We start from the raw sequence: 25,241 nt of genomic DNA, 5'->3' as shown, positions 1-25,241 counted from the left end.
TTTTCTGCACCTATAACAGCCTTTTTTCACCTTAAATCATATTTAAATCGTATTTCCTCCGCCAAAACTAGCAGTAAGAATTCAAAATATTAATCCTCGAGAAGAAAATGGTGAGGGACCAACACTGCCACAGTCCAACAATAAATTATATTGCAGTAGTTGGGTACATGGCGAGGCAGTCTTTGTAGACAGAAAAGTGTCGATCCTTTTATTTATGGTAGTAGCGACAGCCAGATCAAAAGATCTTGTCAACAATAGTTATCTGCGCAAAATCCATTTTTCACACATTTCCGAAACTGAAAACTTCAAAAATGTATTAATAAGACAATAGATTTCAGATTTCCAATGTTTTACGATAGATGGGAAAGTGGTTTGTGCCAGGCCTGTAATAAAGAGGTAAATGTAATAATTTATTATATAAAAATAACTTTTTTCTTATTCCATGTACGAACATGGATCTGATTTTTCATTTCACAAAAATACTTGGCCCGTGTTTATGTAGGTCTTTAATACGCGCTATACAAACGTATGGTCAGAATATAAGGACAGTTTTCAATAACATGACATCCCTACACCACATGGTACTAACTTAAATGCACATTATAAGTTTCATCCATCAGTGAAATAACATTCTAAAACAATAATCTGTTTCATTTTTACAATGTTAAATTTATTACAGTTTCAGCAATTGTCTTAAAGCCTATATTTCTCAAGCATTACCAAGCATTTCTCTATTTTTAAATAGGTGAGTTTTTTCTTCAAACATGGCTCCACACTAAGAACGTGTGTTGGAAATATAAATCATTACTTCTTGTATCCGGCTTATTTCACAGCACAGTCTAACAAATTCATAACATAACAGCTTGCCTATAATAGGACTATGATCAATAATTAATAATTATTATGTTGCAAACATTACACTTCGATCTTAAATTGTTTGTTCCTGACTCTGTAACATTAGGGAATCATTAAAAATTGTTAATTAAATTTATGAATTCATTTATAGATTTGTAAAATGTAGTTCTATTAAATCAAATAATGACAATTAATTTTAATTATTTCTGAGAAATCTAAACCACTATTTATACAAATATTCTTTTTAGGTTCCTGCCGAAAAGAGGCGTCATTTAGTAGAACATAAAAAAAAAGCAATGCAATAGAAAAACACAATAAAGAAACATTAATTAATTGATGAACTAGTGGACTTACTCGTGTTAAATGTGAAATATCTGTCCGACTTACAGCTGTTTCAGTGCTTCATGCACCATCATCAGAGCCTACTAGATCGCGGCGTCATCTCGAACTTCTCTGCCTGTTAGGAGGGTGTGTTTTATTGTTGGAAGGTGTTGAATTGTGGAGTCGAATGGTGTGTGTGTACTGAAATTGATCTGTGTGTTGAGGATTTGATCGGGGTGTGTTTTATGTGTTTGTATATTTCATATTGTTCCAGTGTGTTGAGTTTTTGGTTCTTGGGTTCTTGGGTCAACACAATGGAACAATATGAAATATACAAACACACTAAAACACACCCTGATCAAATCCTCAACACACAGATCAATTTCAGCACACACACACTATTCGACTCCACAATTCAACACCTTCCAACAATAAAACACACCCTCCTAACAGGCAGAGAAGTTCGAGATGACGCTGCGATCTAGTAGGCTCTGATGATGGTGCGTGAAGCACTGAAACAGCTGTAAGCCAGACAGATATTTCACATTTAACACGAGTAAGTCCACTAGTTCATCAATTAATTATATTCAAGTGTTAAAAGTGGTGTATGCAAGATTCAAAATGGAAAGAAACATTCCCACAAACAAATTTTGCTTACACAACCCATGCCTTCAGAAAGGAAAAGTCAATTCTAGTTTGACATGTGGAAGCACTTGCAGCAAGTAACATTCCCTGGAACTTAATCGAAAACCCAACAATGAAGTCTTTTTTTTTTCTTTTTTTTTTGGAAAAGTACTGCAAAGAAACAATACCATCCGAGTCCACCCTCAGGAAAAATTATCTCGAAATGGTTTATGAATTCAAACTCGATGAAATAAGGGCTAAAATAGGCGAGTCTTGCATATCAGTAGACGAAACTACCGATGCACAAGGATGGAGAATAGCAAATTTAATTGTAGGCAAGATGGATGAAGAGAAACCTCAAAATTCAAATCTTATATATTGCAAGGTACTAGAGAAAACAAATGTTGAATCAGATGCTTACTTCGTGAACTCTGGCCTGAAGCTATTATACCTAATGGTGTAAAAGACGAAAAGGTATTACTGCTTCACACAGATTCAGTAGCATACATGTTAGCAGCTGGTAAGTTGCTAAAAGAGTTTTTTCAGAACTTGCTGTATGTTACTTGTCTCGCACATGCACTTCACCATATAGCAAAAGAAATTAGAAATCAGTTCCCAAGTGAACAACTTGATATCTTCAGTAAAGAAGGTATTTTTAAAGTCAAGCACAAGAATAGCGGCTTTTAAAGAAAAGTGCCCAAATCTGCCCCTGTCCCCAGCACCAATTTTAACTAGATGGAGTACATGGTTAGAAACTGTGTAGTATTACAGCGAAAATGTTGACTCTATACACAAAGTCGTCAATAGTTTCTCGGAAAATGACTCTCAGTGTATTAAGATGGCCTAGACTGTACTAAGAGAGAAAGAATTAAGGAAGTATCTGGCATATATTCCGGCTAATTTCACATTCTTGGCAAAAACTATAAAACAATTAGAGGCATCAAAACGCAGTCTCACTGAATCAATGTCGATATTTAGAAAGCAGAATGTCAACTGAAACAAGCTTCAGGTAACGTCAGAGAAATTGCTTTGAAAAAACTTGAAATGATGCCTGCCAGTAATCCGAGGTATTCAGTGTTGAAAAACGTGTCAGATATTTTGAATGAATGTAATGCAGATCTACCTGAAGGATTTAATCCGGTTACAATCAAGCATGTTCTAGTTACTTCAGCAGATGTTGAAAGATCCTTTTGTGTATTCAAGTTAATACTCGTCAACAAAAGACAAACTTACACCGTAACACTTGGAAATGATGTTGGTGATTTATCGTGCAAAAATTTATGGCAGTGATAATGAGAGAGAGAAAAAATTGTGATATTTTCAACATATGTGTCAATTGTCAGGACTTAATTATATCTATGTTTTGTGTAAATTTAACTAGCTAATTATTTCTATTTGAAAATCTGGCAGCAAAAATGTTATCTGTATTTTGTATAAATTTAATTAGCTAATTATTTTTGTTTCAAAGTCTGGCGACAAAAATGTGTTTGGCTCAAAGGCATGAATATACTAATTTTAAAATATCAGACAATATATAGTTCAATAATAAAATGTATATATAAAAGGCTGAAGTTCTTCTTTTGTATTTACATTTATGAGAATACGAATGACAAAATGTTATATCAATCGAACCATTTCAAGTAAAACACACTGTATTAATTTTACTTCTATCCTTATGATGTATTTTCATAAATGTTATTGTACCTATTTTAAAACAATAAGAACCCATTTTACATATGTTTCCAACCTATCTAGGCACCTAAAACTTAATTTTTTTTAGGGCTTAAAGATCCAATGTCTACTTATAACAAAGTGAGGAAGCTACTTCCTGTCATTAAATATCTAAACACATGCTTCATTTCGAAGAACTGAAAAAAATATGTCTAATCCACATGGGGTCATATTTGCTAAGGCTCAATATTCCACGTGTAACTTGTAATAATAATAATAATAATAATAATAATAATAATAATAATAATAATAATAATAATAATAATAATAATAACAATAATAATAATAATAATATTAATAATACCAAAATAATAATAATATATAACAAACTCAAAATCCACCATTAGGGAAAAATTTTGCGAATCCTTTGCAAAATTTCATGAACCCCCTCGTAACAACAGTTTGGGAACTGATGGTTTATTGTACTGGTCTCTACAATGTATAGACATTCTTTTGTTTGTTCTGTTATATTTCAGGCTTGCTTTATATTCTGTATTTGTCAGTGATAAGTTTTAATAAAGCGAATTCTATCACTGATTAAGTCATTCAGAAGTCAAGAAATTACTAAATAATGTGAAGAAATACTTCCACAGTCAGTCACGAAAATACTTTTCATATATATAAAACTTCAAATATATATGTAAGTGAATTAATAGGATTTAAATTGATGAAAGAGTAGTAGAACAGAGAAAAATTCTCTTTGGCACCGGGATTTGAACCCGGGTTTTCAGCTCTACATGCTGATGCTTTATCCACTAAGTCACACCAGATTCTCATCCCGGTGTCGGATCGAATCCTCTCAGTTTAAGTTCCACCTCTTGGGTTCCCTTTGGTGGCAGCCCTCTGCACTACGTCATAGATGTCTATGAACATAGGACTAATGTCCACACATGTGCGAAGGTGCACTCGTTATGAGTGACTGGTTGGCCGAGATCCGACGGAATAAGCGCCGTCTTAAATCACAAGTGATTTACGCATATCATATATAATATTTTAATGTACCGAAGTACATATGATGTTTCCATGCAGATATTCTGCGTCGTCGTACGATGAAAGAGTAATGGAACGGAGAAAAATTCTCTCCAGCACCGTAATAATACTCTTTCATCATACGATGACACAGAATATCTGCATGGAAACATCATATGTACTTCGGTACATTAAAATAATATATAGGATTTAAATTGCAAAGTCACACAATCAGGGGCATGTTTTGAAGCAAGAATATGATAATGAGCAAGTATTCTGGCTTTTTCTATCTCAAAAACACACGAAGATACTAAACTGGGTAGCAAACTTAGATGACTTTGAGAAAAACATGTTACAAAGAACAGTGTATAAATTTTACAATCGTGGTAAATTTCTGAGTGCCAAAAAATGTAATTTAGTTCTGAAGAATAAAAGCTGACACAGATTCCACTTCCCTCACTCTAAGATTATTGAAAAATTTAGGTCTCAGGTATATGAAAAGAAATCACAATAGCAAATTTATCATAGGATTGACAATATAGCATCATGCTTAAAATTGATTCATAAAATGCACCAAATTAGAGTTTCTAGATGAAAGACTGATATTCTATTTATACGAGACTTGAGTAAACCAAAAGCACAAATTAATATGTCTGGCAAGATTACTATAAAAACGGTAGACTAAGGAACCTAATAAGAGAGCTGGTCTATTTCAGTCATGTAATCTGCAAAAAACAGATTCCCTATAATGGTGTGAATGGGTATTAGGAACTGAGATAAAATTTAAATTTTGTTTTTCATGAGAAAATGACAGCCCTTATATTTAAAAACTGGTTCTCGAACAGCTGCATTAATTGTTTAGACGAAGGCAAGTGCAATGACCACTGGTAATGCAACTGTAAATAAGATTCCAAACACATTATTCACAGCGACAAATTCGAGAGCAATGATAACGAACATGACGGGATAGCAAAATGTACCGAGCCATTCTATCGGATAAATATTTGCAGGCATGTTTTCAATTACTGAAGTTTGTTCCTTGTATTTTTTTTATCATAATGTCAACAAATATACATGTATCTACTTAGTTTGTTTTGGCACACAAATCTAAATTATTGCTGTCATTGGTAGAATAATTTCTGCAAACAACTTACGTGGTAACATGTCATGTAAAAGTACAGCTCCATATGATATTATTTTCGTTCAAGTACATACTTATGTCTATATCTATTTCCACAGACATATACATTTTATTTCAAAAATATATATGGTATTACAGAAAGGGCTATATCAGGAAATGGAAACAATGTCTTAAAATACGTTACCAATAGGCATTATTTCAGAGTATATGCAGTTGGAATCTTACTTTGATGAATGTAGACTCAGGCAGAAGCTGTGTGCGACCTCTCATACCTTTCCACATATCACTACAGATTGACGAATTATTTAATCTATAACTCAAACTACCGGTATAATGCATAGTCAGGAATAAATGAGGCCATTGTTCTTATTATATTGTAACATCTCCAAACAGGCATTATGCTATTCCTAACAGCTATGTTCTTTCACTTTAAGAACTGAATACATGAGATGTAATAGCCTGAAAAAAAGAACAAAACCTTTGAAAAGTGGTGAAAAATTAATAGTACTTAATGTCCTTAACAAAAAAAATACTCCTCCCTTCCTGTAAAGAAAGTCGCTGAAACTGGGTCAGAACACACTACTGTTTGGTGTGTATTAAGTAGACGAAAAGAAAAACAGAGAACTGGTCAACTGTCAGCACCAGGTAAAAAGAAGAAACGAGAAAAGAACATTCATGGACTTCGCGTTGATTTAACAGAGATCCCAATATACCATACCTAATTTGATTACTGTTAGTGTAAGTAATGTTAACTTCATTAATTTAGAATTATTAGTTGCAATTATTATCTTAATCTTAGAGAGAACATCATTTTATTTCATTTTAGTAATGCACTACTCATACTTGAAAGTAGTGCCAGCATCCCACGCTATTGCTTCAATCACAGCTATCACCTGCAGGTGAGTACAATTTATTTTGTTGACATCAAGATTAAAAGTACAGTGAACAGACTTTTATTGGTTTTATTGCTGTTATTACTGTATTACTATTATTATTGGTCCTAAAAAGTAAATTAAAACAATGTGTTTGAATGCAATACAAGAAATGTACTTTCAATAAAGTAGTTACTAGTGGCTTGGTAATATCACGCTGCTTTCATTGGTCAATGCCCAAAACATTTAATATATGACATGTTATATATCGGGAGCCATGAAAAAACACTTCAGAATAAAATTGAAATGAAAATGAATGTAAAACATACAGGCGTACATATTCTGCACGTTTGTGTTTGTAAATTTCAGTAAAGAATATAATTTCCATCTTCGTAACTTTGGTATCTGTAATTTTACTTACTGTTTCATTTTTTAATACGTAATTTATGGGATATTGCAATGTGATCTCTTTGAAGACATGTCGGTAAGTTGGTATTTTTTATATTGCTTGTAATTTTACGTGCAGGAAGTAAGGGAAGACAATATGATAACATGTGAAGAGAGACAGTCATATTCTAAAACCAATACAATATTTCTCTTGGAAAGAAAGTGGTTTAAAATTCCACACCTCTCAATAATGAATGTCATCACTAAGCCTGTAACTAACAAAAGTCAGTTCCTAAACAAATATAACGAATTTTAAGCTTGTGATCAACAGTCGATCACATCAATATACCACTTCAAAACTCTCAATACATCAAACGCAAAATACTTTCTTTTTCAGATTATAAACATGAAGGTATGAATTTCAACTCAGATACTCCATCCAGTATCATACAACTTGGATCTAGCTTGGTATAATACAAATCACATGTGTAATGCTACTTTTCTTACATTACATGCATTTGGAAGGTAATATGGCTCTTGTTTCATCTACACACTCACGAGCATTGCTCAAGTTGCAGCCTCATAAACTTGCGGCATCTGGACCTTGCAGATGAGAGCCAGCTTTTGGACGGTCAGAGGTGATCCCTACAGAAGGTCTCCCAGCGAGAATCATCTGACTCATGAGTCAGATATCTGTTCCCCACTTGTGTCTCCAGCTTCCTAAGATCACACCATGTCTGGTAATCCTGTTAATAACAACAGAGATTCGGAAACAATCTAAATTTAGTTAAGATTAAAATATTTGATAATTACAATCACTCTCCTTTATGATGCAGATGTAGGCTACAACCACTTGTACTAAAATTAAACAATCAACTATTATTATGAATAAAAGATTATATACTTCATTTGTCTGAAATCTGAAACATGTACTCAGTAAATAGCAAAACTAGTTCAGTACCATCAAGATGACACACACTTTCTCGTTATACAATTTGTGCATTCAAAAACGATTAAATTTCTTAAGTTATTAGTTCTGCAGTGCTCAGGAAAAGTGACACAAGTCAGTTTCCACAAACCTTCTTTGATAATTTATTGACAACTTACGGAACATCTGCTAGCTTGGAAAAAAAGACATAAGTATTTCTCCCATTACAATAATTCATACAGAAAAAAATCAAATTGACATAAACCAGTGTAAGTTGTCAATAAATGATCAAAAAAGGTTTGTGGAAACTGACTTATGTCACTTTTCCCAGGCACTGCAGAGTTATAGGGCCGAATTCATAGTTAACACTTATCGTAAGGAAACACTTAAGCAGTTGCTTATAATAATTTCCAATTCATAAATCCCACTGAAGTGAACACTTATTCAAATAAGATAGCTTGTCAGCTTACTCAAGTGTTTCCTCATATACATTGTAATCAGCTGATTCGGTATACAATAGATGATGATTATGAATTAATTTAATTTATTGAGTTCTGTAATTAAAATGAAAATGAGTTTCGGCAAGCAAAAGATATATCAGAGATATGGAAAACCCTTTAGAGATGTATAATGATCAACAATTTAAGAGGAGATACCGTTTCGACAAGAACACTGTTGTGAATATTCTGGTGTCTCTCATTTCAATTCACAATACAACCATGAGGCTTACCGATTTCGCCACTGCTGAAAGTACTGGTTGCTTTGAGATTTTATGATACAGCAGCATTTCAGGTAGATTTAAGTGGCATTTTTTTTTTTTTTTCGAAAAGTATTCACGTCCCAACAAAGTGTTATTTGAATTTTTGTTTGTATTCTATCCTAGGAATAAGCTGTTAAAATTTGCGTAATTATATCATTTCCACTTTGTTTAGAATAAAAATAACTGAAAAAGGTTTACTTACAGGAATATTTCTGGAGTTTGCATTAAACTCAACTGCAATTTTGTTCCATGTCAGTTTCTTCTTTTGGAGAGAACAATTATCTTTTTTTTTTTTTTTGACGATATCTCCATATTTCAGAACTAGTTACCTTAGCTCACTTCTTTGTTTTCTGTAAAATGCTCTCTGGACATCTTGTATAATTTTTAGCTCTATAATATTTACTTCTGTATTTGTGTATGACAATAATGCCGATTTAACAATTTGAAGGCGCTGGAAAACAATTGAATGTAGGAAAGCACTCACGTCTAGCCATGTTGCCATACTTCTTTCGATGTCAAGGGAATGCTCAGCGCATATGAATGAGTAGCGTCTCTCCAATATGATCTGAAATAAGTGCTAAGGAAATGCTCATTACTTAAGTGTTTCCTCATTTTATAAGTGACGACTATGAATTCGACCCATAGTCTTGTCCATACTAAATAACTACATTCTTCCAGTAAACTTCATATTCAATCTCTTTTACTTTATTTGACAGGCACACATACAAGGTGATAAGGTGACTGTACAAGAGTTTCATGACCAGCCTTGGGATTCTGAGGGATGAAGTTGAGAAGATACATCAGACCACAGTGCCCATATTATCACATGGGTTTCTACCGAGATAGCATGGCATGTAAGAAAATTTGTGACATTTCCATCGGATGAAGAATATAATAATAATAATACATTTTTTGACAGCAGCAAAGAAACTAATTACAGGAGAATCCCTCTTAATTGGCACCAAAGTGATCAGGCTAGTTCTGTGTACGAGATTTTGCCGGATAATTGAATAAATATCATTATATACAAAAAAAGAAAGTTCGTATTTCATGGTGTCAAATGTTGAAACTGCATCCATGTGAAACTTATTTCTCTATCACTTGCTCATAAATGAATAAACATAAAAACTGTGTGGAGTTTCCTTATTAAAACACATCACACAACACAAATAATACACTAATTTTAGGTTAGAATATTCACTGAAAATTTAAGTTCATGCAAACTTCCTAATGTAGCAACATTGATGGCCCAAATATAACTGAATAAACATAAATACTGTGTGGATTTTTTATTAAAACACAACACAAATAATACACTAATTTTAGTCTTGCAGTGTAGGCTTTCACGGCCGGAGTCTATAGATGTAGAGTCATTTTCCGGGCTGAGAGGCCGTGGTCTATTAGTTGGTTTTGTACCAGACGTTTCGTCTGCAACTGCGGCAGACATCTTCAGTGGAGTGGTATCCGAGGTCGCAAGACTCTTCTCGGCGTACCTGAGGCAACTGATCCTGTGTCTGGTTGTGCGGGCGTATTTATAGTGCGGCTCGCGGGCCGAGGCCTGTTGTCGCTGCGGTCCGCGCCGCTTTGTTCGCTGCTCCCGTTCTGGGTTCCGTCCTTTTGTTGTAGTGGCTTCTTATCTGTTCTGTTTAGGACCGGGTACCAACACTTGTTTAGCTTTACGCCTTCTTCCTTGCGATTAAAGTTGTTGTTATGTTTATGTATTTCGATCGCTTCTCTATGTAGACGGGGGAAGAAGTGCGTCGTCGTGCTCAAGATGTCCGTGTCCTTGAATCTTATGTTGTGATCGCCCTCTTGATAGGCATGTGCTGCCACTGCCGATTTGTCGATCTGTCCTAGGCGGCAATTCCTATTATGTTCTGTCAGTCTCGTCCTGACGCTTCGCTGTGTAGTACCGATGTAGACCTTCCCGCACGAACACGGAATCCTGTAAACTCCGGCGGACAGCAGCTTGTCTCGTTTGTCCTTGGATGACCTCAGCATGTTCCGGATTTGCTTGGTCGGCAGGAAGGTCGTTTCCACATCATGACGCTTCAGCACCCTGCTGATACGGTCCGTCACATTCCTTAAGTAGGGTAGGAAGACCGTGCCCTTCTTAGTCGCTCGTTCCTGTGACCGCATCGACGGTGTTACCCTGGGGCGCATGGCTCTCTTTATCTCCGGCCTTGAGTAGCCATTGGCCATGAGTGCTGTCGATACATGGCTCAGCTCCCGTTGTATGTGTCGTGGCTCGGCTACCCGCCTGGCCCTGTTGATCAGGGTTTTCATCATGGCCCGTTTCTGGCCGGGATGATGATTCGAGGTCTTATGCAGATGCCAGAAACGGGCCATGATGAAAACCCTGATCAACAGGGCCAGGCGGGTAGCCGAGCCACGACACATACAACGGGAGCTGAGCCATGTATCGACAGCACTCATGGCCAATGGCTACTCAAGGCCGGAGATAAAGAGAGCCATGCGCCCCAGGGTAACACCGTCGATGCGGTCACAGGAACGAGCGACTAAGAAGGGCACGGTCTTCCTACCCTACTTAAGGAATGTGACGGACCGTATCAGCAGGGTGCTGAAGCGTCATGATGTAGAAACGACCTTCCTGCCGACCAAGCAAATCCGGAACATGCTGAGGTCATCCAAGGACAAACGAGACAAGCTGCTGTCCGCCGGAGTTTACAGGATTCCGTGTTCGTGCGGGAAGGTCTACATCGGTACTACACAGCGAAGCGTCAGGACGAGACTGACAGAACATAATAGGAATTGCCGCCTAGGACAGATCGACAAATCGGCAGTGGCAGCACATGCCTATCAAGAGGGCGATCACAACATAAGATTCAAGGACACGGACATCTTGAGCACGACGACGCACTTCTTCCCCCGTCTACATAGAGAAGCGATCGAAATACATAAACATAACAACAACTTTAATCGCAAGGAAGAAGGCGTAAAGCTAAACAAGTGTTGGTACCCGGTCCTAAACAGAACAGATAAGAAGCCACTACAACAAAAGGACGGAACCCAGAACGGGAGCAGCGAACAAAGCGGCGCGGACCGCAGCGACAACAGGCCTCGGCCCGCGAGCCGCACTATAAATACGCCCGCACAACCAGACACAGGATCAGTTGCCTCAGGTACGCCGAGAAGAGTCTTGCGACCTCGGATACCACTCCACTGAAGATGTCTGCCGCAGTTGCAGACGAAACGTCTGGTACAAAACCAACTAATAGACCACGGCCTCTCAGCCCGGAAAATGACTCTACATCTATACACTAATTTTAGGTTCGAATATTCACTGAAAATTGAAGTTCATGCGAACTTCCTAATGCAGCAACACTGATGGCCCAAACATAACTGAATAAACATAAAAACTGTGTGGATTTTTTTATTATAACACATCACACAACACAAATAATACACTAATTTTAGGTTCGAATATTCACTGAAAATTGAAGTTCATGCGAACTTCCTAATGCAGCAACACTGATGGCCCAAACATAACTGAATAAACATAAAAACTGTGTGGATTTTTTTTATTAAAACACATCACACAACACAAATAATACACTAATTTTAGGTTAGAATATTCACTGAAAACGAACGTTCGTGTGACCTTCCTAATGCGGCAAAACTGACGGCCTACTGTTTTTAAAATGGATTACATTTACGTAATGCATGATCTATGATAAAAATTAGACACATTAATATTTTGTATGCATTCCTATTTTCTTTGTGAGCATTTCAAGGTATGCTGTGTATAAAATTTAAAATACAAGACTTCCGAATTTCAGTGTGTCTGTACCAAATAGCTATTGATGATTCTATGAACCCAACTTTAGTGGTAATATTGAATTTCTTAAATTTCTTCTTTGATTAGGTTCATATCAGAACTGCTGCCTAGCCAATTAATATTGTTTCGCTATAGGAATCCACTTAAGAATTTTCGAAACCACATTCGCTTCATGGCATGAACATCATCTTGCATGAATATGCAGTATTATCAGAAAACCATTCTCTTATCTGTGGCGAAAGCCTACTTTGTTACAATAATTGAAATAGTAATAGAAACAGTGTTGTCAACATTATGTATTCATTTACAAAATTACAGAATGATAAACTTAAAAAGTTGAAAAATAATATGTTTAGTCTAACAATTTGTCCTATTCTGTATACAGAGTGTCTCAGGAGGAATGTAAAATACTTCAGGATAATGTAGGTTGAGTTAACCTACATCGACTCAACCTGATATACCTAATCTCCGTCCATCATAAGAAAAAAAAGCAATGTAAATAGAAGCACATAAGCACTATGATTGGTGCCTGACTGCATCACCTACAATGCTCTCGAAGAAAATAGTTCCCTTTTGTTTAGTGTCTTTCGTCTCTGTTCTCATACAGATATATATATTTAAAACATATGTGACATGGAAATTAATATCTTACACGATGGCTGATTCACTGATATAATTGTAACCAATAATATGAATTCTGAGTTTTCGCGTCTTCCCACATTTATATCAGATAGTTCGCACGACAGTTTGCAGTAGTGCACGTGTTGTATCACTTGCCTAGAATATTGCGTGATTATGGGCGATCCAGTCAGAGTGACAGTGGCAGGACCGAGTGATATTATCAAACATTCGAAAGGTAAACCGTTAAGAAGTGGGGAAAAGAGAGTAGTTGGACGTTCAAATTATACGAGGTGCGGGAGCTTGTCCACGCTGCCGAGGTGTGGCAACATGATATCAGACATGTGATTTCTGAAGAGTGGCAGATGTGGGAACTCGATGGAAAAGTTGTTGTTTTCTAATGCCAGGCATTTGACAATAAAGTCATTTGACCTCTTGCACTCCAATATTTTTCAAAGATATTATCATGGCCAGCCACTGAAGGACAGATTTTGAGGTGTTCCGAATCCATTTCTTGGTTTGAGTTGCACAATGGGCAGTTAGGGGACTGATATATTCCAATTCTATGCAGGTGTTTGGCCAAACAATCATGGCCTGTTGCCAATCTAAATGCAGCTACAGACGATTTTCGTGGCAAATCGGGAATTAACTGTGGATTTTGATGCAGAGAGTTCCATTTTTTCCCTTGGGATTGAGTTATCAAATTTTGTTTGTTGAAGTCTAAGTATGTAGATTTAATAAATCTTTTCACAGAGTAATACGTAGATTTAGTAACAGGTCTGTAAGTAGCAGTGCTGCCCTTCTTTGCTAAAGCATCCGCATTCTCGTTTCCCAGGATTCCACAATGGGATGGTATCCATTGGAATACAATTCTTTTATTGAGTGATATTAATTGAGAGAGCATTTTAGTTATTTCTGCTGTTTGAGATGCAGGCGTGTGTTTAGAGACGATTGATAGAATAGCTGCTTTGGAGTCTGACAATATAACTGCATTTTAAAATTTATTGATGTGGCATAGAAGATCCCTGAGTCGATGGAAAAGTGAACCATGTGGTGGACAGTTTAATTATTATTAATATCAGAAATGACTCCTCTTCCAGTGATTCTGATAGTGAATGTGATTTGGGAGTAAGCCTTCTTCGTGAAAGTACCAGCGACTAGAACATCGCTAAGTTTTGCATTTTGTGACAAGCTTTCATTATATACTGATATTAGTAGAAGAATTAAACAACAGGCAATGGCGTGTGGTTGCAGGAGTGTGTGAGGTGAAGATATTGTTATAGGAATAAAACATTTCTCGTTACGGTATTAAATATCAAATGGAATTTTCTATAATTTAATGTACTGCAACATTTTTCAAATGGAAGTGGAATGCATAATGTCCAATACAAAATAATAATTAGATTGACATTATAATTAACTGTACCACAAATAGTACCACTGCAGCAATCTACCAATCAGAACAGATTATCGCGGAACAATACTTACTAGCTTTGTTTACATTGCTTTTTTCTTATGATGGATGGAGATTATGTTCAAAGTCTAATGGTTGGGGAGTTATTGATGGGCGAAATACTAGAACGTCTTGTGGTTCTGTGTACTATACTTGATATATTACGCCAGATCTTTTGCACACAGCAGTATCTGGACTCTGCAACATCAGCTGAATACACGTTCACTTGACATTTAATTCGTGTATTCGTATATTGAATATGAAGACATGCTTTTCGTTTATGGATTTTGTGATGGCAATGTATTGGTTGCTGTTGAGAAATACAACTTTTTCCTAACTGAAGAGTTTCATCTAGCTGTGTGTTTTCCCATGCTTACAGGATCTTATCTGAAACTGGCAAGCTACCAAGTGTTTCATTGAGGTTGGAAAGCGAACTGGTACCAGTACTTGATATGAATTTACAATGCATGGAATTCATAAGAGGGGCAAACTTAGTAATTTGTCTTGTGTAATTATTTTATTTTCTTACTGAGTTCATACCTCATTACAAAATAAACTTGTTGGAACAACACAAGATGCAGCATTTTCAATACTGTATCATATCACAATGATCTAAACTGTACAAATACAAACAAACGTACCATTAGTGTAGATGCCTGTATGAAAAGTTCATCCTTCTCTGCTTCTTTTCGGCAAACTTATCCATTATCTTTTTGTTAAAGTTCGGAATGTCCCTCAAGAGCTTCCTTTCAATGAACAGCATAGCCAGGGTACTAAGTATGCCCTCAGACATCGTCCAAAATAACCTATTTGTAATTTCACGTCCACAAATCAAAGAGTTTTTTCATATGCATCCATATTACATTTTCGAGTCATCTTCTCTTTGCACTTATTATTGTGTACTAAATTAATTGATGACGTTGGTTTTCCATTATTTTTAATAATCAACTTTTATTCTATAGTTAACCTAGAGAAGTTCATATTTTTCACTTTCACAAGTGTGTTTAGAAACATATAAAACACTTTACCACTACCAAACAATTTTATTATTCACAGACTCTTCGATCTTTCACGAACAACACACAACTAGTTTGCACTAAATCTGCACATTCCAATTTGGTATGAGGACAATGAAATTAATACCTCCTCCCAAGACAGGCGACAGAGTTAACAACTCTCATTTTATTTTAAAGTGAAATCATACTGTACGTAAAATTTCATATTTGAAATAAATGAATATAATTTGTACAAATATCTATTATGTACTAAATATTATTTTATTTATGGATTGTGTTTTTAAGATGATGGCATGTGTTTTGTACCTAATCGTTCCTCAGTCAGTACATGGAAGCACCCTGTTCATGCGAAAGTGTTGACCAGCAAGCTCATTATGTTTTGATGCAAAAGAGAAATGATGTGTGAGCGCAGTAGCAGCTCGGAGATAATGTTCCTGGCACCACCAACCCCTCACTAGGATTTAACCCAGAAATATTGGCACACAATCTAATGATTAGAAGTTGTGCACCGCCACCTTTCCTGGTCTCGAGGTAGAAATTTTACACTAAAATCTTTGACCCCGCTGGAAATCGAATCTGGGCCGCTACCACAGAGCTAACTCGGCAGACTTACAATGAAAAGTAAAAAGGAACAAAATACATTATCAAATAAAAACGAGAGGCTAAAGATCAAATATGACAATGATGACATGTACTAGCAGGAGGGGGGAGGAAAGGTTGTGATGGATGAGGAGGAAGAGGAAAAGATGAACAATGTTAAAAAATGAAAGATTATAAAGACAATGCATGCTACTCACCTGCAGCCAGTCATGGGAAAGTGATTTGGCAACTGTATACCTTTTCCTTTGTTTCACTTGGAGTAAATTATTGATCAAGTTGATAGCTGAAATATAGTCACAACAATTAAAACATGAGTGAATACGTAAAACATAAATTACAGAAGCAATTAAAATAAAAGGAAAAATGAGTGTCAAATTACGAATGTCTTGATTAGAACTAAATGAATCTTGTTTTTAACATAAAACATCATCAGGGAAAGAATGTACTCAGAAGCAAGATCAATATTTCTAAATTTCGGAAAATATTTTTTCATGGTGTCCTTTTATGCACACCTGCAATTATCCTTATAGCTTTCTTTTGTAAAACAAATATATCTTTAGCTTCACATGAGTTGCCCCAGAATATTAATCCATATTTCATTATAGAATGAAAGCATGCCATTTTAAGGGTCTTTACATCGCAAAGAAAAGATCAGGATTTTAATACATAACAGGCAGAGCTGAATTCAGGAGTAATATATTCCAGTTCAAATCTAGAAACTTTGTGCTTATAGATCTTTGAGATCAGTTGTATTAATCTAATTCTATATGAAAACTGAGTGCTATTACGTATGTGTGCTAAATTTGATTACATCAGATTTATCAGCATTAAAAGTTAGTTCATTTGCACTAAAACATTCATTCATTAGATTTAACACTATACTAGAAGTTCTTATAAAGTTATCATATTGTTTACTTGAGAATAATCACACTTGTATCATCTGCAAATAAAATTATCTGGCATAAAGTATTTATGGTCGATGCTAAATCATTAATACACTAATGTTTGTGAAAATTGCAACACTAAGAAGGATACATGTGACAAATGAAATTGATACCACAGATTAGGTACATGACAATACACAAGTGATTAGAATCACAGAACTGTACCTGATCTGTGACTGTGAGATTTCAGTATGGTGTGAAGCCTCCATGCGCTGCAATCAGAGCCTCTAAGCATCATGGCATGAAATCAAAGAGGGCCTGAATATGTTCCTGGGTAATCTCCCTCCACGCAGTTTGTATGCGAGTCCACAAAGCATCAAGAGTGGGTGCTGGAGGACCATGAACAAGTTGTCGATCAACCATATCCCAGACATGTTCGATGGGCGACATGTCTGGTGAACGTGCTGGCCAGGGAAGCAGTGATATCCGTTATTCTTTGAAGAAGGCTTGCACAATCCTCGCCACATGTGGCCAGGCATTGTCCTGCTGAAATATGGCATGTGGAGTTGCCCGAAAGAGAGGCAGTACCTCAGGCTCTGAAACCTCCCTAATGTAGCGGTTGCTGTTCAGATTGCCCTGAATACGTACGAGGCGAGATCGCATATTGTATGCAATGATGCCCCAAACCATCACACTAAGCATTTGTCTGCTATGCTGCTCAACAATGCAGGATCTCAGAATGCGTTCACCACGTAAGAAGCCATCTTTGTAGGACAAGTTGAAGCGATACTCGTCCGAAAACACTACATGTTGCCACTCAGCACACCAGTGACGGCATTCACGTGCTCATTGCAGTCTGAGGCATTGGTGGTTTCTGGACAATGGAAGTCGACGCAACGGCATGCGACCCACTAGTCCAGCCCTCAAAAGACGGCGACGAACCGTTGATGCAGACAGGTCCACACCCGTTGCAGTACTCCAAAATCGACTCAACACTGTGGATGAAGCTGTACAGTCCATCACGGTCATGTGGACAAGATGGCGGGCATTCCGTGCTGTGGTCACATTACATGGTCCAGTACTTGCTTGTCTCTGCATACGACCCTCTTCTATCCACACACTCATCACTGTCTTAACAACATGCCCTGTATGAGCAAAAATGTCACGGTATGACAAACCTGCTTCCCGGATACCAACCATTCTGACCTGTTCCAACTCACTCACGAGCTGATATTGCACCCTTCCATGTCGATGAGGCATACCTACACTAGTTTTTCACGATTCCACTTCGTTTGGAAGTGCTGCACTGACTGAGGAAGGCATAATAACACTGACCTTGCTGGTGACACAAGAGACGACACTGTTGGGCCTATGTGTACGCCATCTCTCTGTAAACGTAAACGTGGTACACTGTTCTACACTGGACTTGTTCGGGCCATTCTTTCTGGGTGTTGCATTTTTCACAAACAGTAGTGTATAAACTAGAAAGAATAACGGATCTGAAATTAATTTCTTGGGAATTCCATGTTTAATGTTTCTTGAGTGATTAACTCTGTGACTATTTAGTGTACAGTATATTACATGATATACTAATGTTAATGATATACCTATTTTCTTCCGAAAGGGTATCTATATCTCCTAGTTATTTGTCTCATGAACTGCACACCTCACGAGTGTCTCTACAGTCACGCTCAAACCTCCTGACGTTTTGTGAGCGCGACGTTGTCACAACTACTCTCTCCGTCTCTCTCTCTCAGCGGCAGTAGTTTTAAAACTGTGGAGCGCGACCCTTTACCTGAGATTGGTTTGATAGGGAGATGCAGAAGGCTTTTTAGTAATAATAATAATAATAATAATAATAATTTATCATCAGATTGTATCAAATGAAATTAAAAGTCACAAAATATAGGCAAATTTGTTGAGTTAGACGTAAATAATCATACTCGCTGAGTTTATATCAGTTTTTTTAATAGCTTTACTTTTATTAGGATTAATAAAGTTGTCGAATAACACAAAGATGCAGTGATAAAATAAAGTAGATGGTAGGCTTAATTTGAAATAGCCCCACCATGTTCTATTGAAAGAGGTGGAGAATGTTCTCCATACCACCGTTTCTTTCTCCCCCTTAAGGTTCTTCTTTCGTCTTTCCCGGACTCAAATATACGGGAGAGTTTTCTTCTGGCAGAAGCAAAGTGTGAATCATGTATTTCAATAAAGAAAAATGATAATAGATACTATATATAAGTCGAAATTAATATATCCCCCTAATACGCGGTCCCGGTTAATACGCGATTTACACGCGGTCCCTTGAACAGTGTCTTATCGGGGGTTTATTGTTTTAGTCCATAAAATTGGAACCACTGGGGGTAAAAATGTGATTTTTGTTTCTATGTGTTCAGGAAACATTAAACATTCATCATATATGCATGCAGGGTCCCTACAACATACCAATTTTCTGAGCGCCCTTGTTATTTGATTTTGTGACTTTCTAAGCGGCGAGTATGTGGCAACCCTGCGTGCCCATACATTGCAACGCAGCACTGCCGCTATTGGCTATTGCTGATAAGTGGACACACCTGCAAACGTCAAGAGGTTTGAGCGTGACTGTAATTTTTTCTATGCAGTATTTAGAATGCTGAGATATGCAACTAATTTAATTGCTTAACTGTTACTACCGAATTTATCAGGCTCTTTAATACTTGTTTTAAAAACTTACCGTCTGAAGAAATCTCCTTCCAGGGATTCGGTGGATACATAAATGCTGCATTCTGAATCTGTTCGTTGATATCTTCATCCTCATTGAAAGGAAATGTTCCACTGAGACTGACGTATACAATCACACCAACACTCCACATGTCAAGTGAACGATCATAACCTTTATTACGAAGAACTTCAGGGGCTATATGGAAAACAGAGAAAGTTATGCAATCAAGTATGCTATGCTCATTAGCATTTTATCTGAACTTCAATGTAACATATTTCTGAAGGAAACTAGTGACAATCTGAAAAACACTTGCAAGGATATAATATTTAATGAAATTATTTCTTATGGTCAGTGGTGATATTCAAAAAGTTTAACAATCAGTTCTCTCATTTTAATATACGGTATATGTCCGTGATAATTGCAAATATTACCTAGAAATAATTTAACAACCGGTTCAGACGAACCGGTGCGAACCAGCCGAATATCACCATTGCTTATGGTAATTTATAAAAATAAATGTATACAATAATCAATATTTAATAGGAGGGCTTAAAACACAAATAACCAATATTGCAGAAAGCACAATAGAACACATTAGTTATATTACAGAAAAAATTCTTACTTACTTACTGGCTTTTAAGGAACCTGGAGGTTCATTGCCGCCCTCACATAAGCCTACCATCGGTCCCTATCCTGAGCAAGATTAATCCAATCTCTATCATCATATCCCACCTCCCTCAAATCCATTTTAATATTATCTTCCCATCTACGTCTCGGCCTCCCTAAAGGTCTTTTTCCCTCCGGTCTCCCAACTAACACTCTATATGCATTTCTGGATTCGCCCATACGTGCTACATGCCCTGCCCATCTCAAACGTCTGGATTTAATGTTCCTAATTATGTCAGGTGAAGAATCCAATGCGTGCAGTTCTGCGTTGTGTAACTTTCTCCATTCTCCTGTAACTTCATCCCTTTTAGCCCCAAATATTTTCCTAAGCACCTTATTCTCAAACACCCTTAATCTCTGTTCCTCTCTCAAAGTGAGAGTCCAAGTTTCACAACCATACAGAACAACCGGTAATATAACTGTTTTATAAATTCTAACTTTCAGATTTTTTGACAGCAGACTGGATGATAAAAGCTTCTCAACCGAATAATAACAGGCATTTCCCATATTTATTCTGTGTTTAATTTCTTCCCGAGTATCATTTATATTTGTTATTGTTGCTCCCAGATATTTGAATTTCTCCACTTCTTCAAAAGATAAATTTCCAATTTTTATATTTCCATTTCTTCTACACAAAAGAAATTCAAAGAAAACATGTCGTTTTTGTACAATTTACATAATAATCTGCAAACAGCAGATACATTATTTGCATTACCAGAGGTCGCTACATACAGTGGTTGCATGCCTGGCATTTTGCTGAGGATAGTGCACCATTGCATTTTTCCTGTTGTAACTTTTGAAAGGAAGAAATATCTAACTGAAGTGAGAACATGTGTTTTCTTACGACTTTCTTTTGATATATCACAATATATAGTTTCTTGGAAAAGAATGCCCAAACCTGCTTTAATACTTTCCAGCCCTATTATATTGAAATGGCTTCTGTATTGCAAAGTACGTTTTCATTTTATTTCAAAATTACCTGCCTGCTTTCAACGAAAGTTTTAGGAACTTTCAAAAGGAAATAATAAGCCTGAATAGGACTAGAAATCCATTGACTTTATATAGGCATGACAGTAATTATTCAACCATAACTAAGTTATTGGTCTGATAAATATTTTTTCTAAAGAGTATCATATATTATTCGACGAATATTGTTGTAGTAGGTAACAGTCAACATTTATAAAGTCAGCTAGAGAGAGAGAGGGACAAACTTCCATTTTGATGTGGTTGTCATTTGAATTTGATATTTAGCAAAATGCTCACATAATGACCAGTGCAGGGTTAAGGTGATGAATATATAAGAAAACCGGAGCAAAATGGGGAACCTAGTGTTTTAGAGCTTGTAGCACAGTGATGCCCACGTTGGATTCGCGACCTTGAAACTATTCCATGCAGATTACTGTCAATGCAGCAAGTAGACTACTTAACATTGCGTTTACTTTATAACAGTGTTTATTTGTTTCAGTGGTGGAATGTCCTAAGAAATGTGTTCACTCATTGTGTATTCAGTTTCCTTTCCGATTTTCTACAATTTGATTGAAATCTGGCTCGATGTTTGTGGCAGCAATACTTGGTAATGTTCCTAACTTTTTGTTAGATAAGCACAACCTTCCTTTTGACTTAAAAGCCGCATTTTTTGTTGTTTGCAGACATGGGTAAAATAAACACTGCCATTATTTTTTAGGAAAATGTGAGAAGATTAGGATAATGTGATTTTTTAAGTGCTCAAAAGAAATGCTATCCACGTAAACTCTGCTTTTTTAAATCCTATCTTTCCACACTTACAGCATATTGGCTTTTGGTGTAAATTTAAATTAGTACTCCAAACATCAATCGACATGGGGTTTGCAAATAATAAAAAGAACTATCTCAATATTCTGAAAATATTCAAATGGATGGCTAGAAAACTCTGATTTAAAATTTTCTAAACAATTGCAATACTGTTCACTCATGTGATAAATATTATTTAGCGATCTGAACATTCAAAACAGTGAAGCTCTTTTTATAGAATCTGGAATTTCAATAAATCTGAAGAGTCTAGGAACGTCTTTACAGCTAAAAGCATCAGTTATGTGTTTGTTTTTATTTTTTTTGGGTTATTTTACGACGCTGTATCAACATCTAGGTTATTTAGCGCCTCAATGATATGAAGGTGACAATGCCGGTGAAATGAGTCCGGGGTCCAGCACCGAAAGTTACCCAGCATTTGCTCGTATTGGGTTGAGGGAAAACCCCAGAAAAAACCTCAACCAGGTAACTTGTCCCGACCGGGATTCGAACCTGGGCCACCTGGTTTCACAGCCAGACGCGCTGACTGTTACTCCACAGGTGTGGACATTATGTGTTTGTATTCTCATTAAAGTTTGCAATTGAAATGATTAAGATGGTCACAGACTTCAGTTAGGAATCCGAGGTCACTTATGGAATCTTCAATTTCTAGTTAAAGAACAGAGGTTTCATAAAATAAATAAATAGGCAGACAAAAAAAAAAGAATATAACTAAATAATTATTAATTAGTTATACAACTATATTTTACTACATAATAAACATCTCACATTATCTCCCCATTCTGTAACAAAAAATCACTTTCGCGTTCCTTTTTAAACCTGCATTTACGTTATGAGCTTGAGATAGGGCAGCGCCATAGCTGTAGCATCTTCTGACACTAAGACTGGGTTGTTGACATTCGAACACACAACCAAATACCAATAGGTAATGAGTGCTGCATGAAGGGTAATTTCACGTTATAATCTCAAGGTCGCGAATCCAATTTGTGCATCACTGTTGTAGGACTGTGAAAGAAACTTAGAACATAATAATTAATAATGAGACTTGCTTACTACACCCTTGACATTCAAATAACACTGTTTGAAAATATTAAATAAGTATGGTACTTGACATTTTAAATTGTTTTAGAAATAAAGGATATTACCAGTTTTACCACGTGAACAGGAAAAACTAGGTTGGGAAAAAATAAACAGCTATCTATAAATCCATAAATTCAAGTTTTAAATCATACATAAAAAGCACAGATTTTCGTATTAGCAATTAAAGTGACAGAGCATGGATTAAAGGGAAAGTTCAGAATTAACCTTTGAGTACTCCAATGTTTCAGAACTAGTTACACCATCAGAGCAGATAGGTAAGGCTGCAGTAGGCGACCCCCTTTGGGTTATCTATCTGCCCTGGTGGACTTTGTAAGTAGTTCTCAAATACTGGAAATGTCACGTTGCAGGACACAGTGGAATACCTAAAAGCATAATTCTGTTCACAATCACTGTGAAAGCCTAAAATTTACTAAAAAGGAAAAGTTTCTTTTTTTGTGAATACAACTTTACCAATGACAGGACTACAACTCACCAAGATAGGCAGGAGTGCCAACTACAGAGCGCCGAAATGATTTCTCACCAATAATTCTTGCAAACCCGAAGTCACAGAGTTTCACTTGTGGAAAATCCGAGTCAGAACTCAACAGAACATTCTCTGGCTTGAGGTCACAATGTACAATATTTTCACTATGAAGGTGCTTTAAGGCAATCAAAATCTGTAAAATATTGAAGATCAAATATTAACTTTAATTATGTATATGTTAAATAATTCACAATTACATTATTTTCATAACAAGTATTACTGAGTTAACTGGCAACTTTTTTTTATTAAACAGGTAGAGACACTAAATTACACATAGAGGAAAATGCAATGCAACTTTACGTTTTACTCGTACAGCATGAAGAAACATTGTCATATGAATGAACAGCAGTACATTGCAACAATTTCGTATGGAGAAACATACTGTAACTTTTAATTCAACAATAATGGCTTTTTACTGCAACAAAAACCACACACCCGTCAACAATGGGTATTGCATTCGACACAGCAACACAGTGGTCGTTATTGCACTCCACAGAACGACAATGACTATTCACGTGGATTATTGAGAAGAACAACAATGCACTCCTAATCTCAACTGATGTTCACAAAGCACTATTTACAAAACAAAACTGTCAGTTCTCAGTTCACAATTCGTTCGCCTTGGCTAGTTCTAGCTCACTTACTCAAGTTCACGGTATATATCGAACCCCAAGCCTTTCAGATACTGTTTACTGCACGTCGAATCCAAGACTTCTGGATACACAGCACTCGCCTGGACGCTGCCACAGTTGCGGACACACTCAAGTTCACTGCACGTCGAACCCAAGACTTCCGGATACGCCGCACTCGCCTGGACGCTGCCACAGTTGCGGACACACTCAAGTTCACTGCACGTCGAACCCAAGACTTCCGGATACGCCGCACTCGCCTGGTCGCTGCCACAGTTGCGGTCCTCTTCACGTCGAACCCCGGTCTCGAAGGCTGGCTTCCTTGCTTGTTTGCTGCTGATTCACTGACTAGCTGACCAAACTAAACTGACTGCCTCTGGCTCTCTCACCCCCTTTTTTATTTATTTATTAGGTCACACTTTCTCGAATGTATGCGTCGCGTAGCTTCTACAACAATCGGTTCGCGTGGCTTGCAAACTTTCTGGGCCTCCCCACCACTCAGACTCCAGATGTTTCTCTTATGTCCGTCCCCTCCACTCTGCGTTGGCCACAATCTTCTTTCCCCTCACTGTGCTGCACCCAGCGCCAACCGGAGCTCGAGCCTCGTCTCCCCCGCCTCCCTTCCCGCGCGCCCTCCCTTCTGCCGGACGCGCGCTCGACTCCAGAGGCAACAAGAACCTTCCAGCACGGTTGCCACAATATAATTAAATTTTCTGTCTGTCTATATCTGTGCGTGTAAGCCATTTGCAATAGTATACAATGCCTTGCTTTCAGTCCTCATACTCCAGCCATCTCTGCCTGCATACAGTGCTTCATTTAAACCATGTGACAGTATATTTGTGATGGTTTCTGCTTGATAGCTATACTTATTT

At 36.9% G+C, this 25,241-nt stretch overlaps 1 protein-coding gene across 2 annotated transcripts in view; it reads right to left on the bottom strand.

The window, feature by feature from the left end:
- Nucleotides 1-4,628: 4,628 nt before the first annotated feature.
- Nucleotides 4,629-25,241, bottom strand: part of PKD (serine/threonine-protein kinase D3) — a 170,870-nt gene continuing 150,257 nt past the window's right edge. For both annotated transcript variants that reach the window (XM_069848490.1, XM_069848491.1), the window contains exons 13-16: nt 23,690-23,873; nt 19,675-19,857; nt 16,272-16,357; nt 4,629-7,646 (exon numbers count right to left, since the gene is read on the bottom strand). In XM_069848490.1, coding sequence (XP_069704591.1) covers nt 7,533-7,646; nt 16,272-16,357; nt 19,675-19,857; nt 23,690-23,873 — 567 coding nt within the window. In that variant the 3' untranslated portion in view covers nt 4,629-7,532. The remainder of the gene's footprint in view (nt 7,647-16,271; nt 16,358-19,674; nt 19,858-23,689; nt 23,874-25,241) is intronic.

The sequence above is a fragment of the Periplaneta americana genome, chromosome 15, assembly GCF_040183065.1.
Source record: "Periplaneta americana isolate PAMFEO1 chromosome 15, P.americana_PAMFEO1_priV1, whole genome shotgun sequence".
Taxonomy (NCBI): Eukaryota; Metazoa; Arthropoda; class Insecta; order Blattodea; family Blattidae; genus Periplaneta; species Periplaneta americana.
The sequence above is the reverse complement of the archived record's forward strand: the minus strand, read 5'-3'. Positions and strand labels throughout refer to the sequence as shown.